The sequence below is a fragment of the Vicugna pacos genome, chromosome 12 (assembly GCF_048564905.1).
Source record: "Vicugna pacos chromosome 12, VicPac4, whole genome shotgun sequence".
Classification (NCBI taxonomy): domain Eukaryota; kingdom Metazoa; phylum Chordata; class Mammalia; order Artiodactyla; family Camelidae; genus Vicugna; species Vicugna pacos.
The window spans coordinates 20,031,235-20,047,588 of NC_132998.1; the positions used below are offsets into that span (position 1 = coordinate 20,031,235).

Genomic DNA, 16,354 nt, shown 5'->3' on the forward strand with positions numbered 1-16,354 from the left:
CACACTTTAATATTAAAGGAAGTTTAGACCATCCACCAAGGCATCTAATTGGGGATGTATTAAAGAAGGGTGAAACTGTATGAAAGCACGTCAGTTAGGAGATTAACCCAATAATCAAGTTATGAAGTGATTAGGATATGTAATAAGGCAGTGGGACTGGGGTGGAGAAGAGGTAATTCAAATTTCAAGAAAGCTTTCAAATAGCCTCAATTTTTACATATATGAACTTAAATTTTTTTTTGTGAACCTGGTATAACATTAATACCAAAATATGAGGAAGATTGCACATGCACATACATACACACACACTTTACAGACCAATATCATAATATCAATGCAAAAATCTTACATCAATATTAACATTTTTAAATTTAAAATTAAAATAGAATAGTAAACAGAATCATAATACATCATGACTTGGTGGGATTTATAATAGGAATGCTGGGATGTTCCAAATCGCTAAATCCATTAGCAAAATTCACTATTTTAAAAGATCTATACCACAATGAGATATCACCTCACACCCATTAGGATGGCCACTCACTGAGAAAAAAAAAAAAAAACAGAAAACAGTAAGTGTTGACACAGATGTGGAGAAATTGGAACCCTGGTGCACTACTAGCAGGAATGAAGAATGGTGTAACTGATATGGAAAAACAGTATCAATGTTCTTCAAAAATTTTAAAATGGAACTTCCGCATGATGCAGCAATCCCATTTCTAGGTTTATATCCAAAAAGAAGTGAAAACAGAATCTTGAAGAGATACTGGTACACCCATGTTCACCACAGTATTAATTACAATAGTCAAGGAATGAAAGCAACCTAAATGTCTACTGACAAATGAATGGATGTAGAAAATGTGGGCTTATAGATAAAATGGAGTATCAGTCAGCATTATAAAAGAAGGAAATCCTGTCATATGCTACAATATGGATGAAACTTGAGGACATTATGCTGAGTGAAATAAGTCAGTCACAAAAAGACAAATACTGTATGATTCCTCTTGTAAGAGAAATATTAAATATTCAAACTTATAGAAATAGAATAGTGTTTTCCAGAGGCTGGGAAGAAGGGAAGGTATACTGTACCCTTGGAAATCTTTTGAAGGGTGAATTTTACATTATGTGTTTTTGACCACAATAAAAAAAAAGACACATGAAGAGAAAGTAATAACCAAAGTAATAATCATTTTCACAGAATTGAAGAATCACTCTTCCCAAAATTACTGATTGCTTCAAAATCACCTCTTAAAAAACTATCAATAAAATAATCAACACACATGTGCCTAAGTCCAAAATTCAGACTCTTAATGTAGAAACATAGGGTGTGCATTCACACCAAAGTAGGAACAAAAACGACAAAACATACCTACAGCTAAATCTAACAAGAGACATGCAGAAGCTACTTGAGGAACACTTGAAAGTGGAAAGGCATTTTAAACAGTTATTTAAGATATAAAATTAGACTGAATTAATAAAAAGACATCCTTATTCCTAGAAAGGACTACTCAACATCAGTACGATGACAATTCACACTTAGTTTAATATATACACTTAGTATTTTCCTAATAAAAACTAAAACATTTCCTTGGAGTTACACAAGTTGATTTCAAAGTTTATACGTAAAAAAGAAAGCCAGAAAAACTCTTTAAAAAGTGCAAAGGGAGGTGTCATTGTTTTAGAAATTAAACCTACTATAAACTAATCATAGTAAAAATGTGATATTAGCAAATGAAGACTAGGAGAGATCAATGGAACAGTAAAGAAAGCCCCCAGACTCAAGTATATACGGAAATTGGTATATAAAAAAATTTCGCATGTAAAAAAGACCTACGGAAAAGATGCATTTTAAAAACTTCTATCGATGGCTACCTCACACCTTAAATCAGGATAAACTCCTAATAGATTAAACATATAAATGTAAAAATATAAAATAATACTAATACTAGAAGAAAATATAAGTGAATTCATTCGTAACCAAGGAGTGTAGAGAGTCTTTCTAATGAAATCCAAAGGTATAAAAGAAAAGATTGATAATAGCCATTACATATTTTAAAAAGATGTCCAACTTCACTCACAAAAAAAGAAGTGCAAACCCAAACTTCGATGTTTGTAAGATTCACAAAAATTCCTAAATTGGACCACAGCTTGTTGGTGAGGCTGTGGAATAAAAAGCACACTTCTAGTGGGACCACCAAATGAAACAACGGGGAATTTGGCAATATCTATCAAAACCGAATTATGGCAATAACTATCAAAAAACCCCACAATGTATCTCTCCTTTGACTCAGCAATCCCACTTCTAGAAATTACCCTGAAAATGTACCTGTACAAGTAAGACATGTGCACAAAGTTGTGCACTGCAGCACTGTTGTTAGAGTGAGGTACTAGAAATAACCCAAATATCCACCTCCGGGCACTGACTGAGTAAACTATAGTTCCCCCACACAATGGATTACTAAATGGTCATAGATAAGGGATGAGTAAATGTCCAGTACTTATATGAGAAAATACATAGAAAATTTGTTAAACAAATTAATCCATTTAATTCATCTGTAAAATATCTGGTATTAAATAAAATACCACACATTACATTAAGGGTAAGAAAGGCAGGGAATGAAGATACATATACAGGTGCATTTATATGTTTAGGGCTTTATTTTCGGGGAAAAAAAACCCACTGGAATGATAAACAACAAACCAACAAAAATAGTTACTCATGTGAGGCAGAAGGAAGTAGGGCAGACAGGACAGGGGTAGAAATCAAATTAATTCTTTACATATTTGAAAGTTAAATTAAATGAAAAAGAAAAAGTCTACAAAGATTTCTAGGCATCCTAGCAGACTAGATAGAAGAATCATTCTATCACAAAATATCTACAAAGTGCCAGAAAGTGTTGTCCATTAAAAGACAGTATAGAATAAAAAGATCACTCAAATATGAAATATTTACTACACAGAAGTCTACAAGCAATTCAAATCTAGAATATATAAAAAACATATAGGACATAGATATACAAAAGACACATTCCATAAGGAAAGACAAACTTCCTAAAAGGAACATGGGCAACAGACATTGAAGGCATGTTACAGATGAAACATGGATGGCCAATGAACCTAATCAATAATAGGAAATATAAATTAAAATTACAGTGAGATATCACACTGTCAACAATGATAAAAAGCTGACCCAGTGAAAGTGAGAATGTGTAACAACTAAGACTCCTATTTATTGCTTGTGGAAGTTTAAACTGGCACATCTACTTTGGAAAACAATTCTGCATGACTTAGAAGAGTGCATATCACATAAACGATACCCTAGAGGAAGTTTTTATGGATGTGTGCCAAGAGAAATGTCAAGAATTGCCAAAGTAGCATTGTTTATCATAGCAAAATATTCAAAACAGTGTAAATAATCATTGCCAGAAGATGCATAAATAGATTATGCATCATTCACACAACAGAAGGCTGCATAGCAGGAAACAAATAATGAAATGTACCCGTGTTACAAGTATCAGAGTGGATGACCCTCAAAATATATTACTGGGTGAAAAGAAAAAAGGTAAGTTTCAGAAAAATATACATTTTGCCTCAGTTTATAGAAAGCCCAAAACCAAGCAACTGGAAAAGCCTATGTGTGATATCACCAAAAAAAAAAAAAAAAAAAAAAAAAAAAGTTGAAGATAATAGTTACCTCTAGGGGGCAGGATAAGAAATGCAATTAAGAAGACAATCAAAAGTACTGATTATGGATTATTTCTTAAGCTACAAACTAAGAACAAGAATATCTGTTTTCTTTTATTCATTAAGCTGTATATATACATGATAAATACTCTTCATGTATATCATTTTATAGAAGATAAAATTAATTTTAAAAAGCCAGTTGCATTACTAGCATATTCTAAGGTACCTATAAAACATATTTGCTGCAAAAATCTAAAAAAATCTTATAATTTAACTGATTTCCATTTAAATGTTAATTTTTGTAGAAGAATAAAATTCACTTACAGTTATACTGACAGTTGTTCTTAGCAGACATTGCTCTGCCTTTTAAAGAACACATTCCTCTTTCTTCCACCAAAATCTAGAAGAAAAACAAAAGTTTAACAATTCTCAGTATATACAATGATATTCACATTTATATCTCCCTTTTAACCACACCAATTCATCTTACTGCATTCTTCCTTCATAGTACTTTAATTCAACAAAGATGATTTTAAAACGACAAAGAGAAATTTGCCTGTGATGAACAATAAAATGAAACAAAATTAAAGTTGGTTTTTGAAAGAGTGAGCAAAAGAATAGGTATCTGCCAAGGGATGGATTACTGACAAAAAGAGAAAGGCTTCAGGTAACCCTAGTAAATGCAGTGGAAAAAAGACAAAGATATTAAAGCAATCTACTTACTCTGTTATTCTCTTCCTAATTTCTTAAGATAGATATCAGTTCATTTATTTTCAGGTTTTTTAAAATAATAAAATAAAAGCTCTGAGAGGTATACATTTTCTGAAGAATACACCATTGGTTTTGACTTTCATCAATTTCTATGTAATTCATAATATTTTAATTTTTCTCATTTTTTCTTTTCTTTTTAAAACTGACAGTGCTTCTTAATTTCCAAAAAGGGAGGTTAAGCATCTTCTGTTGTTGTTGATTTCTATCAAGTAAATTTTTATTAGAGAATGTGGCTATGAATCTCTAGTTAGATAAATCTCTTTTCACTAAAGGTTATTACGAGATACTGAATATTGTTCCCTGTTCTATAAAGTAGAAACTTTGTTTTTAATCTACTGAGATTTTTCTTATTTAAGGAAGGCTTGTATCACTATGAATTTCCCTCTTAGGACTGCTTTTGCTGCATCCCATAGATTTTCTAAGGTTATGTTTTCATTGTCATTTGTCTCAAAGTATTTTCTGATTTCTATGCTGACCCACTGGGTTTTGAGTAGCATCTTCTTTTTAGTCCATGTTTGTTCTTTTCCTGGTTTTCTTTCTGTATTTGATTTCTAGTTTCATACTGTTGTGGTCAGAAAAGATTCCTGAAATAATTTCTACCCTCTTAATTTCGTTGAATCTTGTTTTGTGTCCTAGTACGTGGTCTATACTAGAGAATGTTCCATGTGCACTTGAAAAGAATATGTATTCTGGGGTTTTTGGATGAGTCATACACCCTTATTATGAGCAAGGGTTACAACTTAAATAACCAATAATTATAGACGTTTCAGCATTCTTAAATATATTACTATGTTTACCTGTAGCACGTTGAAACCTAAAGCAATTTCATCTTGAAAGAAATTTTATAGGACTTACAGAAAGAACTTGAATGTTATTTAGATTGGTCTGTCTGAAATAAAGCACATTACAGTTTCTGAAATATTGTTTATTTTATTTCTAAATCTAAGCTATAACATCCCCAGAGCAATTTATATATAAAAGAACAAGAGCCTAAAAAGAAAATTTTCAAAAAAGCTAACCTTAAATCAAAGTAAATTGCAAATACTAAAATGTGACATAATAATACAAATGAGTTATTTGGAAAGACAATGTAAGATACACTTTACCTCACCACGTCCGAAGTCCTGTGATTGCTTAGAATGCAATTCTTCCAAAGAGATATAACCCCTAAGGGACATAAACAAGACAGTATTAGAATTTGCTTTATTCCCTCTAAAAATTATTATTCTAAATTATACTTCTCAAAGTTGGCTGCAGATCAGAATTATGAGGGAAGTTTCACAAAAAATATTCATAATCTCCATTTTATGGAGCCTTTTCATTATAGGTAGGTCAATCTTGGTATTTTACATGTTAATGATGTGATGAGAATGTTCTAAACCACTTTCATAAATCACATTTTAAAATTCAAGGTTTAACATTCTGTACTTCATTCATAAGTCTCTGAATATTTGGAGACTAGACAATAAAGTAAATTTAATTTGTTGATTTCATTAAATAACTTGTGAATCAATTTTTTAATTCATTGTGCCAATCCCATAAAAATGGCATCTAATTATTCTTTTTAATAATAGATATTTTAAATATTTCCATAAGAAAGTTCTTCCAAAATAAAAATCTATGCTAGTTCAGTATTTTCAATTACCAAGATTTGACCAGATCACAATTACCAAGAAAGTTAGGCATAATTTGAAGCTGCAAGTATTCTTTAATTACCTATAATTTCACTTCCATAAATTATTTATGCCATTAACATTTGAATTCTGTTACTCCCTTGTTCTGATTCTATACTACCCACGCAACCTTCCCATGGAGAGCTGCCAAAAGATAGAAAATAGGCTTATCATGCCAGTAAGCTTCCTATACATGTGACCCTTCTATTTCTTATGGTAAATTAATAAATTGACATTCTAGTAGGGAAATAAGTTTCCTGAACACATAAATCAGTTTTCCAAAATCTAATTAACTAAGTCAAATAAAAATATATTTCTGCACTGATAAATATGACCAAACTCTCAACTAGCACCATATTACCAAGGTTCTGACAACTGATAAGCCTTTATCAGACCAGTCAGCTGATCCTGAGACAGCAATATGCCTACTTCATTTTGCATTAGTTCAAACCTTCAAGATACATTATACTAGACCCTGATTTGCTTTCCCCAGATTTACCTAAAAACTTACATATGGTTCACTGAATATTTCTGTATCTTTTTCTGTGGTGTCTTCTCTTGGTAATCACTTTCAAATTTTCCTTTAAAAATAAAAGTATACATTACATTAAAACTTTAGTAGACTATTTGTTTTTTAATTTGAAGCTTATTAGCATGACACATAGAGAGGGATATCACTGGTCCACAATGTCATATAACAGAATGTTGTTTTATTTTTAAGTTCATATTCCTACATACACACACACACACACACACACACACACACAAAATGAAAACAAAAAACCCAATAGATGATTACATTTTCTATACATAACACCAACCTTTTTTATCAGAGCTGGATGGGTAATAATCCTTCTCAAAAGACGTACTAAAATTATATCTTTCATTATTGTTGTATTCTTTCTGACAGTTCTTGTTTGGTTGACACTTTTCTGGATAATGTTCTTTATTAAAAGTAGAATTACTTAAAGTCAAATCTGGATCTGTAAAAATACTTCTAATGCATTGATCTGTGAAATGGTTTTTATCAGAACTAATGACTCCACAAATATCTCCCATGTTGTCATAACCACACCCATCAAAGGTTTTCTTTATCTTCTGTTGATCGATGTTTAACAAATTAATTATATTTTCACTAATAAAAGAGGCAGAATTCTCTGATTGAAGGCTTGAGAGTGGCTGGTTTACATCTTCATCTGAAGCCTCTTCTCGGTTTTCTCCCCAAATATGCTGCAATGATTTTTTTTCAGTAATGAAGTCTGACTGTCTTCTCTCATCCATGCTTCCACAATCTTCACCTATATCTATAGCAGGTCTCCCAGTAAGGACATCTCTATTTCCTGGACTTTGGGGTAAATAAAAACATATTTATCAAGAAAAACATAGAACATTCTCGTGTAGAAACACCTAAAGTTAAATTTTTAGAGAACATGTTGAGTACTACTAACATTTACCTAGACTATGTTGTCATTTTTTTAATTTAAATAAATATTGCTTTGGGTGGAAATTTGTCAAATATACTCTTCCAATGCCTTAGTGAATATAAAAATAATCTGTACTTAGTTTAGTACTTCAACATGAAAAACTAGTATGTGGTTCAACTAACTAATATATAGTATGTCTCCTGTAATAATATCTAGAGAATAACCTGGATAACCACTGTACAGAAATGTTGCTCCATTTAGCCTGAGAAAGATATTTTGAGGACTGCAGAGAGAAATATTATCACCAATGTTAAAGCATCAAATAAAATAGTTATGAGAACATTATAATAGATATTCCCTAACCTATCAAGGAACTTAACCTAACAAAACAACTGAAGTGCCCAAGGAAGAGCAATATAGATACAAATTCATATATAAATAATAAATCCAAGAGATAAAATGAATTAGATGAAAAGGTTAGACTAGTTAGCTTGCAAGTTCCCTTCTATTGGAGAAATTATAATTCTAAGTTATGTCCAACTTGTATAAAAGAATAAAAGTTATCATAGAAAATAATTACAAATCAAGATATTCTGAATTTTGCTGCCACTGACTAGCTATAAATTTACTTGCAATTGAGTTTTTTTTTTTTTGGTCAGAGATTGGAGGTACCAAAGAAATTCAGAAAAGAAACACGGAAGACTCTGATTTCCAATTTTATTTTTAAGATATTTACTTAATATTTAATGAGCAGGAATACCTACTCTGTTCTAGGCACTGTGCCATGTGTTGGGGACAGAGAGACAAAATATTTCAGTTTGACATGAAAGAGAAAGAGACGTTTTGTCCATGAATCTCACAGATCATGATTCTTCACTACTTCTCAATATGGGTCTGTTTGGTGTTTGGGGCAGAATAATGCTATTCTGTTATAGCAAAAGGCACAACCTATATAGTATGCAATAATGTATACCATTAACATCAGAGAAATTTCTATTACTCTAAATAAGAAAATAAATGTAAGAGCACACCATAAGTTAGAAAGCATACTACAAATGTTAAGTCATTATTTTTAAAAGATATTTGAAGCATTCAGATTTAGGAGAATCACTAACTGAAAGATCTAGGCAATAAAGAAGTGCATAGTGCACATTCATTGCTCACAAGAAATAGTTTAGAAGAGGCAAGAAAAATTAGAAATTGATAAGCACTATCCTACAGCCAAGTGTTACTACCGAAAATAGAATAAATTGTTTTGCTTAAGAAAAATGAGGTATCTGACATTTGAGTTGGGGACTAAATGTTTAGAAGGATTGCTGCTTGTAAAAATGGAAGAGAGAAATGATGCTAAAAATTTTTAAATCTTAAGACAAATCAATCCAACTTCTTTAACAATCTATTTTTTCTTATAGGTAAATACAAAATTCATTAAAATTATGGTATTTAATATATGCCTACTGTATCATAAGGGGACATACAGCTTATATTCTAGTGAAGAAAGATAACAAACAGATAAGATAATTAACCATTAATAAGTACAATGGATAAAAGAAGTAAACAAATAAAAAAGATGGTTATAGGTGCTAGAAGATCACATGATGGAATAACATGTTGGAGATCCTATTTCAGATGGTATGGTCAGGAAAGTTCCTAATAAGGAAGTGATAAATAAGCTAAAGATACAGAAGGGTTAGACGTGTGAAGAAAGGAGCAAGCATACACCAGGAGGATGGAAAAATAAGCACAAATGCAAGACTTGCAGTATGTTTGAGAAATTAAAAAAGAGGAATAAAACTAGACTAGAATCAGTAAAAGAAAACTTATGACCTAAGACTTGAAAGGTACAAAGAGGTCAAAATCATGCAGAGTTTTATTTCTGAAAAGAGCAGTAAGAAACATTGAAAGATTCTAAACACAAAAGTAAGATTGGGGCAATCTGTCCAAGAAAGAGTTTAGAGTAATGATGATGAAGATGTTTAGAGGAGTATAGATACACAGAGGAACATTTTTAACAAAGAATTAGCAAATATAATAAATGCCCAAACAGAGCTGAAGAATATAATTACTGAAAAGAATAACAGGCTAGAAGGAACCAAGAATAGACTAAATGAGGCAGAAGAACAGACCAGTGAGCTAAAAGTCAGATTAATGGAAATCACTACTGCAGAACAGAAAAAAGAACGAAAAAAAAAAATAAGGATAGTTTAAGAGAACTCTGGGACAACATGAAGCACACTAATATTCATATTATAGGGGTCCGAGAAAGAGAAGAGAGAAAGGACCTGAAAAAATATTCAAAGAGATAACAGCCAAAAAATTCCCTAACTTGGGAAAGCAAATAGTCACCCAAGTCCAGGAAGCACAGAGAGTTCCAAACAGGATTAACCCAAAGAGGAACACACTGGGGCATGTAGTAATCAAATTGACAAAAATTAAAGATAAGGAGAAAATATTAAAATTAGCAAGACAGAAGCAACAAATCACATACAAATGAACTCCCATAAGATTATCAGCTGATTTTTCAGCAGAAACTCTACAGGCCAGAAAGGAGTGGCAGGATATATTTAAACTGATGAAAGGGAAATGCTTACAACCAAGAATACTCTATTCAGCAAGGCTCTCATTCAGATTTGATGGAGAAATCAAAAGCTTCACAGATAAACAAAAGCTAAAAGAATTCAGAACCACCAAACCAGCTTTACAACACATGTTAAAGGAACTTCTCTAGTCATCAAACCACAAGAGAAGAGAACAAAAAGAAGAGAGAGATTTATATTGCTGATGAGAATGTAAAATAATACAAAGCACTTTGGAAAACAGTTTGCCACCTTCTTAAAAAGTTAAACACACAGTACCATATGACCCATCCATTCCACTTGTAGATATTTACACAGAAGAAATGATAGCATATGTCCAAACAAAAATTTCATAGCAGCAATGTTCATAGCAGCTTTACTTGAAATGGCCAAAACTGGGAGGAAAAAACCAAATGTCCATCAACAGATGAATAAGTTGTGCTACGTCCATACAATGCAACACTACTCAGTAATAAAAAGGAACAGACTTATACACACGATAAACAATACAGATGAATCTCAAAATAATTATGCTGAGTGAAAAAAAGCTAGACCAAAAAAGGGAGAAACTTATTATGTATTATGCAACTTACAGACTAATCACTAATGACAGAAAGCAGATAGCAGTTGCTTTGTAATGGGGGTAAGGGATGTGAAATGACCAGAAGGGATTACTAAGGTGCCCAAAAATTGCTGGAGATGACAAATATGTTCATTATTGTTCATATATGTCAAAACTTATCAAAATGCACATTTTAGATAAGTTCAGTTCAGTGTATGTTGATTATATATTAATAAAGTTGTAAAAAAAAAAAAAAGATCTCAGGGCAAAGAGGAAACAAGAACTGTTTTGTGGCTGTTACAATTCTCCAGGTAAGAGGCAGTGGTTGCTTACAGTGGGATGGAACTCGTAGAGATGAAAACATAAGCAGAAAATTTTTAAGTTTATTAGATACAGAAATGACAATACTTTGTTGGTGAAATGGATATTGGGAGTTAGAGAATAGGGAAGAATCAAGCATAACTTCTATTTTGGCTTAAGCAACTGGTGCCATGAGGAAGACTGGAATAGGATTACAGAGTCAAGGTTTCTCACCACAATTATCAAGAGTAATTCAAACTGGCTTGACAAGTTTAAAGGATTTTAAAACAAAGACCTAGGATTCATATACAGACATCTAGAAAATAAAAATAGGGCACTGATCAACTATAATAAATATGAATAAGAAATTAATATGTTTATGACACAGTAAGAGAAACTAGTAACTCATGAAGATTATAAAACAGATGCAAAACACCTTGGCCCAAAATATTTTTTAAATAAACAGAAGGTAAATGTGTACATTAGAAAATAATTACTTAAAAATTCTTATATACTAAATCTTATTTCTAGTGTTTTTTTTTCCTATAAGTAATAATTAGGTCTGTTTACATTTCTAACTAAGATAATTGTGTCCATTAAAATCAAATTAATAATTCAAAGAAAGAATGCTACAGGTTCTTTATTACTGTCAACATTTTTACTTACCAATTTAATCTTTCAAATAATGTTCCAAATTGTGCAGTTTCATATGATGAGCTGAGAGCATCTTGACTTTCATTTAGTTTAGAAACCAAGGAATTAGAATAATTAACATTACTCAGCTGAAGAAAAGAAAGGAAGAACATGCCAAAATGTAAATGTACATAAATACAATTTAAATTATTTACCATTAAATAACATTTAAGTGACCATCTATATTCAAAAAATGTGTTTTTTAGTGTAATAAGTAATTGTGTCCTTATTGAAAACAAAATAAATACTGTTCTAACAATGAAAGCAATATTAGTATTTGAATGATTATTAAAGTAACAGGCTTGATACTATGGTCAGCTAACCATTTTCTCCAATGTTTAAAAAAAAAAAAAAAAGATTTAAAAAGCACCCAGGTCACCAAAATCTTTCCTCTCCCAAGAAAACAACTGTACTTATCTCAGTTTTTCCACTTACTGAATAATTCTAGACTGCTACTTTAATCTTTCTGAGTATCAGTATCATTGAGAGCAAAATGAGGAAAATGTTGGAAGACTTGTGAAATGCAGATGAGATAATGCATTTGTTAATGTGCAAAGTACCATAGAAATATATTATATTGGCTCAATAATAATCTATTCAGCAATAATAATTTATATCTATAATATATATTATTTATAAGCCATGAAACAGAAAAGAGAATTCCAAAGATGATCAATGACAGAAATAGAAGAAAAAAAAAAGAAGGGGAGACAAAAAGAGATGCTGAAAGTTAAAAAAAAAAAGTCTAAAGTAAGAAAGAGCTGAAAAAGTCTGATAATACATGTCACATCTCAACCTCAGAGAAAGGGTGGCAGATAAGCAGAGACAAAGTCATCCCCTGAAGTGAGAAACAAAGTCAAAAGAGAAGGGAATCTTATAGATTGGCTCACATACGACTTCTCTAGGGACCAGTGAACCCCAGGCCACTTTTTCTTCTAACTTGTTTTTTTCAACATATTTTGTTTGTATCTTATAATTTCATTTTAATTCTTCTCACTTTCTTGAAATCCCTCCAAATAAACTACTAAATACTTCCCTGATACTCCACATGTGATAACATAACTTAGACTGGGACTTTAGCCTCTCTTTGCTCTCTCCTGCTATGTGAACTATAACATTATTTATCCCTCTGGAGATTATAACTAACCTGCAGTCTGTAAGTAGGGGATTATTTAAGCAGAGATTACAGAGAGTTTCATTCCCTATCCTATGAACTATTTAACAGAACAAAGATGAGTTATAAGCTGATGTAGGATGCAAGTTTTAGTCTTTGTAAAATGCAAACTGAATGGGTAATTTAATGTTTTTCATTGCAGCCTTCAAAAATTAAGTCCTAAAATTAATAAAGCTAGCACATATCATTGGAATATAATACTTAATTTTCTCTTTTCTGAAAAACAGAAAATACACTTAAATAAAATTGAATCATGTCATATATTACATATAACTAAAATATACCATAATTTATAACTATATAAATTTATAATTATAACTTAATTTATAAATAATAAATACATAAACATGTAAGACTGCTGCATGTTAAAAATGAGAGAAATTCAAAACTAAATATTTGTTATTAAGACACAGTGTTTGTATAACCATCTTCCTCACTACTATTATACATTAGTATGACTTGAATAATTGTATTTTTTAAACTCTACATAAATTTCATAGAAGATCACTATTTGCTATGTTCCATGGAAGATATATTTCAGAATTTTAAAATTCAGATGTCTTTTACATCTGTAACTTTGGAACATACAATGATCATTAAGGTTAACGTATGCCTATTCACAGGATCCTTTCCATGTCATTCCTATTGGGCTACAGTGACATCACAAGTTAGTCATTCACTGTGATTATAATCATCGATCACTACTTCGTACACTGAACTATCTTCAATTTCACTATCAACTTTATAAAAAAGATGATTTTTTAAAGATTTTTAAAGAACACTCCAGTTTTTGGATTCATAATCTTCTAGAGCACAGAGAATTAAGTTTTTGACTTAGGAAGAAACATTACACTCAACTTATCTCCTACTTTGGTTATATCTATAGCAATTCACAGCTAATATTTTTTAAATCTATAAAAAGAGAAGATCACATCATAGAAATATAATGGTATCAAAATGCTTCATGATTTAGAGGTACCTGTTCATTCTGCTTTCTTTTATATGCAACTTTCTGAGAACTAGGTGCTATTCTGGGAATGAAATCTTGTTTTATATTTTTATTAGAAGATGATTCTGCTGAAAAAGATGGTGGAGTGAAACTGCAGTTTTCTGTTCTGTTGAACTGAGGTTCAGACATTCTATTTGAGTCCATGACTTGTGATGACTATAGGAAATAAGATGCAATCATTTGATTTGCCAAAATGTATAAACTACAGAATAGAAAAGCCAAAATAGCAGTGAAAAAGGTCATGGATTGCCAAAAATGTCCCAAGGAAAGGCAAGCCAATCAATAATTGGCAGGACTTATTAAGACAGGAGGTTACCAAGTAACTTAAGAACTCCTTTCTATCTGCCTTTATTACCCTTGGCCCCTTCCCTCTTCGAGCACCATTCTCCTACATGCCACATCCTAAAGACAGGAAACTTGACATTTATTAACCCACAATTCAGGTGAAAAGACCTCTCAGAGATTTTAGTATCACTGTTGTTACCTTTCCACGTTAACTTCGGCAAATCAGAGGAGAGAAAGGACAATTAATAACATGGCATTAGACCTAAACATTTCAAGCTTTAATCACAATTAATGCACTTCCTAACTGATTAAAATTTTATGTGCTAAAAAAAATCATTTGCAATACTTTGAAATAAAATAATCTTGGGATCAATGTGAATATTGAAAACCATAATTTGATATAAAATAAATTAATCCAGTCATTGTGTTTGAAGAGATGAATTGCTCAGTGATCACATAAACCCAAAGCAGGAATCCTCAAATGATTTATCCTGTGCACCTTGTCAGTAACAAGCAGAATCAAATGTTATGCACACATAGGCCTAGTCTACATTACCAGAACTCCAAAATGTTTCTCATAAGTGATCAGTTATAATATTCTTAAGGTAAAGGTTCCTTACATTAAAAACTTTTAAAAGAGTAATTTCAAAGACTACAAAATAATTTTAAAGGATAACTAGTTTTCCCTAATATTTGAAAAATTTATATCACCTGGTGGCATGTCACAATTGTTAAAATAATCAATAAAATTTAAAAAAACCCTCACCTGAGCTGGGCCAAGTTCTTCCTTGCTGTCTAGTCTTTGATAGTATTTACTAATAAAAGTAAAATGTTAAGGTTAAAAATATAGCTGGCAATAAAACAGACCATCTTTTTATATCTATTTAAAATTTCTACTATTCTACACAAATATACTAAACTATATGGAACTCTAAGTAAATCATTCCAGAGTCATAACATTACTGAGTTTTCTAAAAATTATCTTATTAGAAGAGAGACCCAAGGGGGTGGGAGGTGGGAAGAGATAGACTGGGATTTCAAAACTGTAGAATAGATAAACAAGATTATACTGTATAGCACAGGGAATATATATACAAGATCTTATGGTAGCTCACCGAGAAAGGAATGTGACAATGAATATATATATGTTCATGTATAATTAAAAAATTGTGCTCTACACTGGAATTTGACAACAGGGTAAAATGATTATAAATCAATAAAAATGTTAAAAGAAAAGAGACATTTTTATGATAAGGAAAGTCAAACTACATACAAAAAACAGTATGGACATTTAGTCATTTGATAAAGGCCTTAAGAGTTTAGTAACACTGTAACATTCAAACAAACAAAACCTGTAGCTAGAAGGCTAAGTCCTTTGTATATTTTCCAATAAATAAGGGTCAATAATGACCTATTTAAACACTTAATAATATACACAACTTAGCTTAAACCTACTTGTTTTCTATATCATCAATGCAGAGGTTGGATGGCGCACAGTGAGGCGACATTGGAAGTTCCAAATCGTGTTTCCTCAGGGGCATCTTTATGTCTCTATTCATATTTACATGCACTGGTTTTCTCGCAGTTTCTGTAATGACAAAAATTACAAACATAATTTATAAAAAATATAAGAATGAATAATACGGTCTTTTAAAAGCATTGTTTCATATGCTATGTTCATTAGATAAATATACATTTTAGAAAGTTACTAAGAAGACCTAAATTCTACATCTGTTAGAAGAGGTTATTATGATACAGCTACCACAGATAATTCGAATCATCTCTTTTTCTTCATCATCTTACGTACTCCTCCTGAAAGGGGCTCTACTAATTCAGTTCTACTTTCTTCTTCCTCCAAGACTTCCCTGGCCCCTAGACTAATCAGATGCTGAGTTATACATGCCCACAGCACTTATGTAAGTTCTTTATTCTAGCACTTACCATAGTTTATTGTGCTTGACCAACTCTCTTTCCCTCACTAAATTTTTTAACTTTATAGAAGTAGCATCCTTGTCTCCCTTTATAGAATAAGTCACTATTTCGTTCAGTACTTTTTTGAGAAATACTTTTTATATATGCACCAACTGCATATAGTTCTAGTGGAGACTTTCTATATTCTTATTAAAATTTTGCCTTTCTGGAAAAAATAATTGGTGTAGGGGGAGCCATCTGACTCAAGATGAATCAGTAACTGTATCTCATC

The 16,354-nt window shown here is 31.4% G+C and overlaps 1 protein-coding gene across 5 annotated transcripts in view; it reads right to left on the reverse strand.

The window, feature by feature from the left end:
• The window catches only part of REDIC1 (regulator of DNA class I crossover intermediates 1), a 54,514-nt gene that overhangs the window by 16,654 nt on the left and 21,506 nt on the right, over nucleotides 1-16,354 (reverse strand). For 4 of the 5 annotated variants that reach the window (XM_072972993.1, XM_072972990.1, XM_072972992.1 and 1 more), the window contains 8 exons: nucleotides 15,607-15,739; nucleotides 14,918-14,966; nucleotides 13,837-14,022; nucleotides 11,657-11,772; nucleotides 6,950-7,473; nucleotides 6,640-6,709; nucleotides 5,562-5,622; nucleotides 4,009-4,084 (listed from right to left, as the gene is read on the reverse strand). In XM_072972993.1, coding sequence (XP_072829094.1) covers nucleotides 4,009-4,084; nucleotides 5,562-5,622; nucleotides 6,640-6,709; nucleotides 6,950-7,473; nucleotides 11,657-11,772; nucleotides 13,837-14,022; nucleotides 14,918-14,966; nucleotides 15,607-15,739 — 1,215 coding nt within the window. The remainder of the gene's footprint in view (nucleotides 1-4,008; nucleotides 4,085-5,561; nucleotides 5,623-6,639; nucleotides 6,710-6,949; nucleotides 7,474-11,656; nucleotides 11,773-13,836; nucleotides 14,023-14,917; nucleotides 14,967-15,606; nucleotides 15,740-16,354) is intronic. The other variant, XM_072972991.1, reaches the window with a different exon arrangement.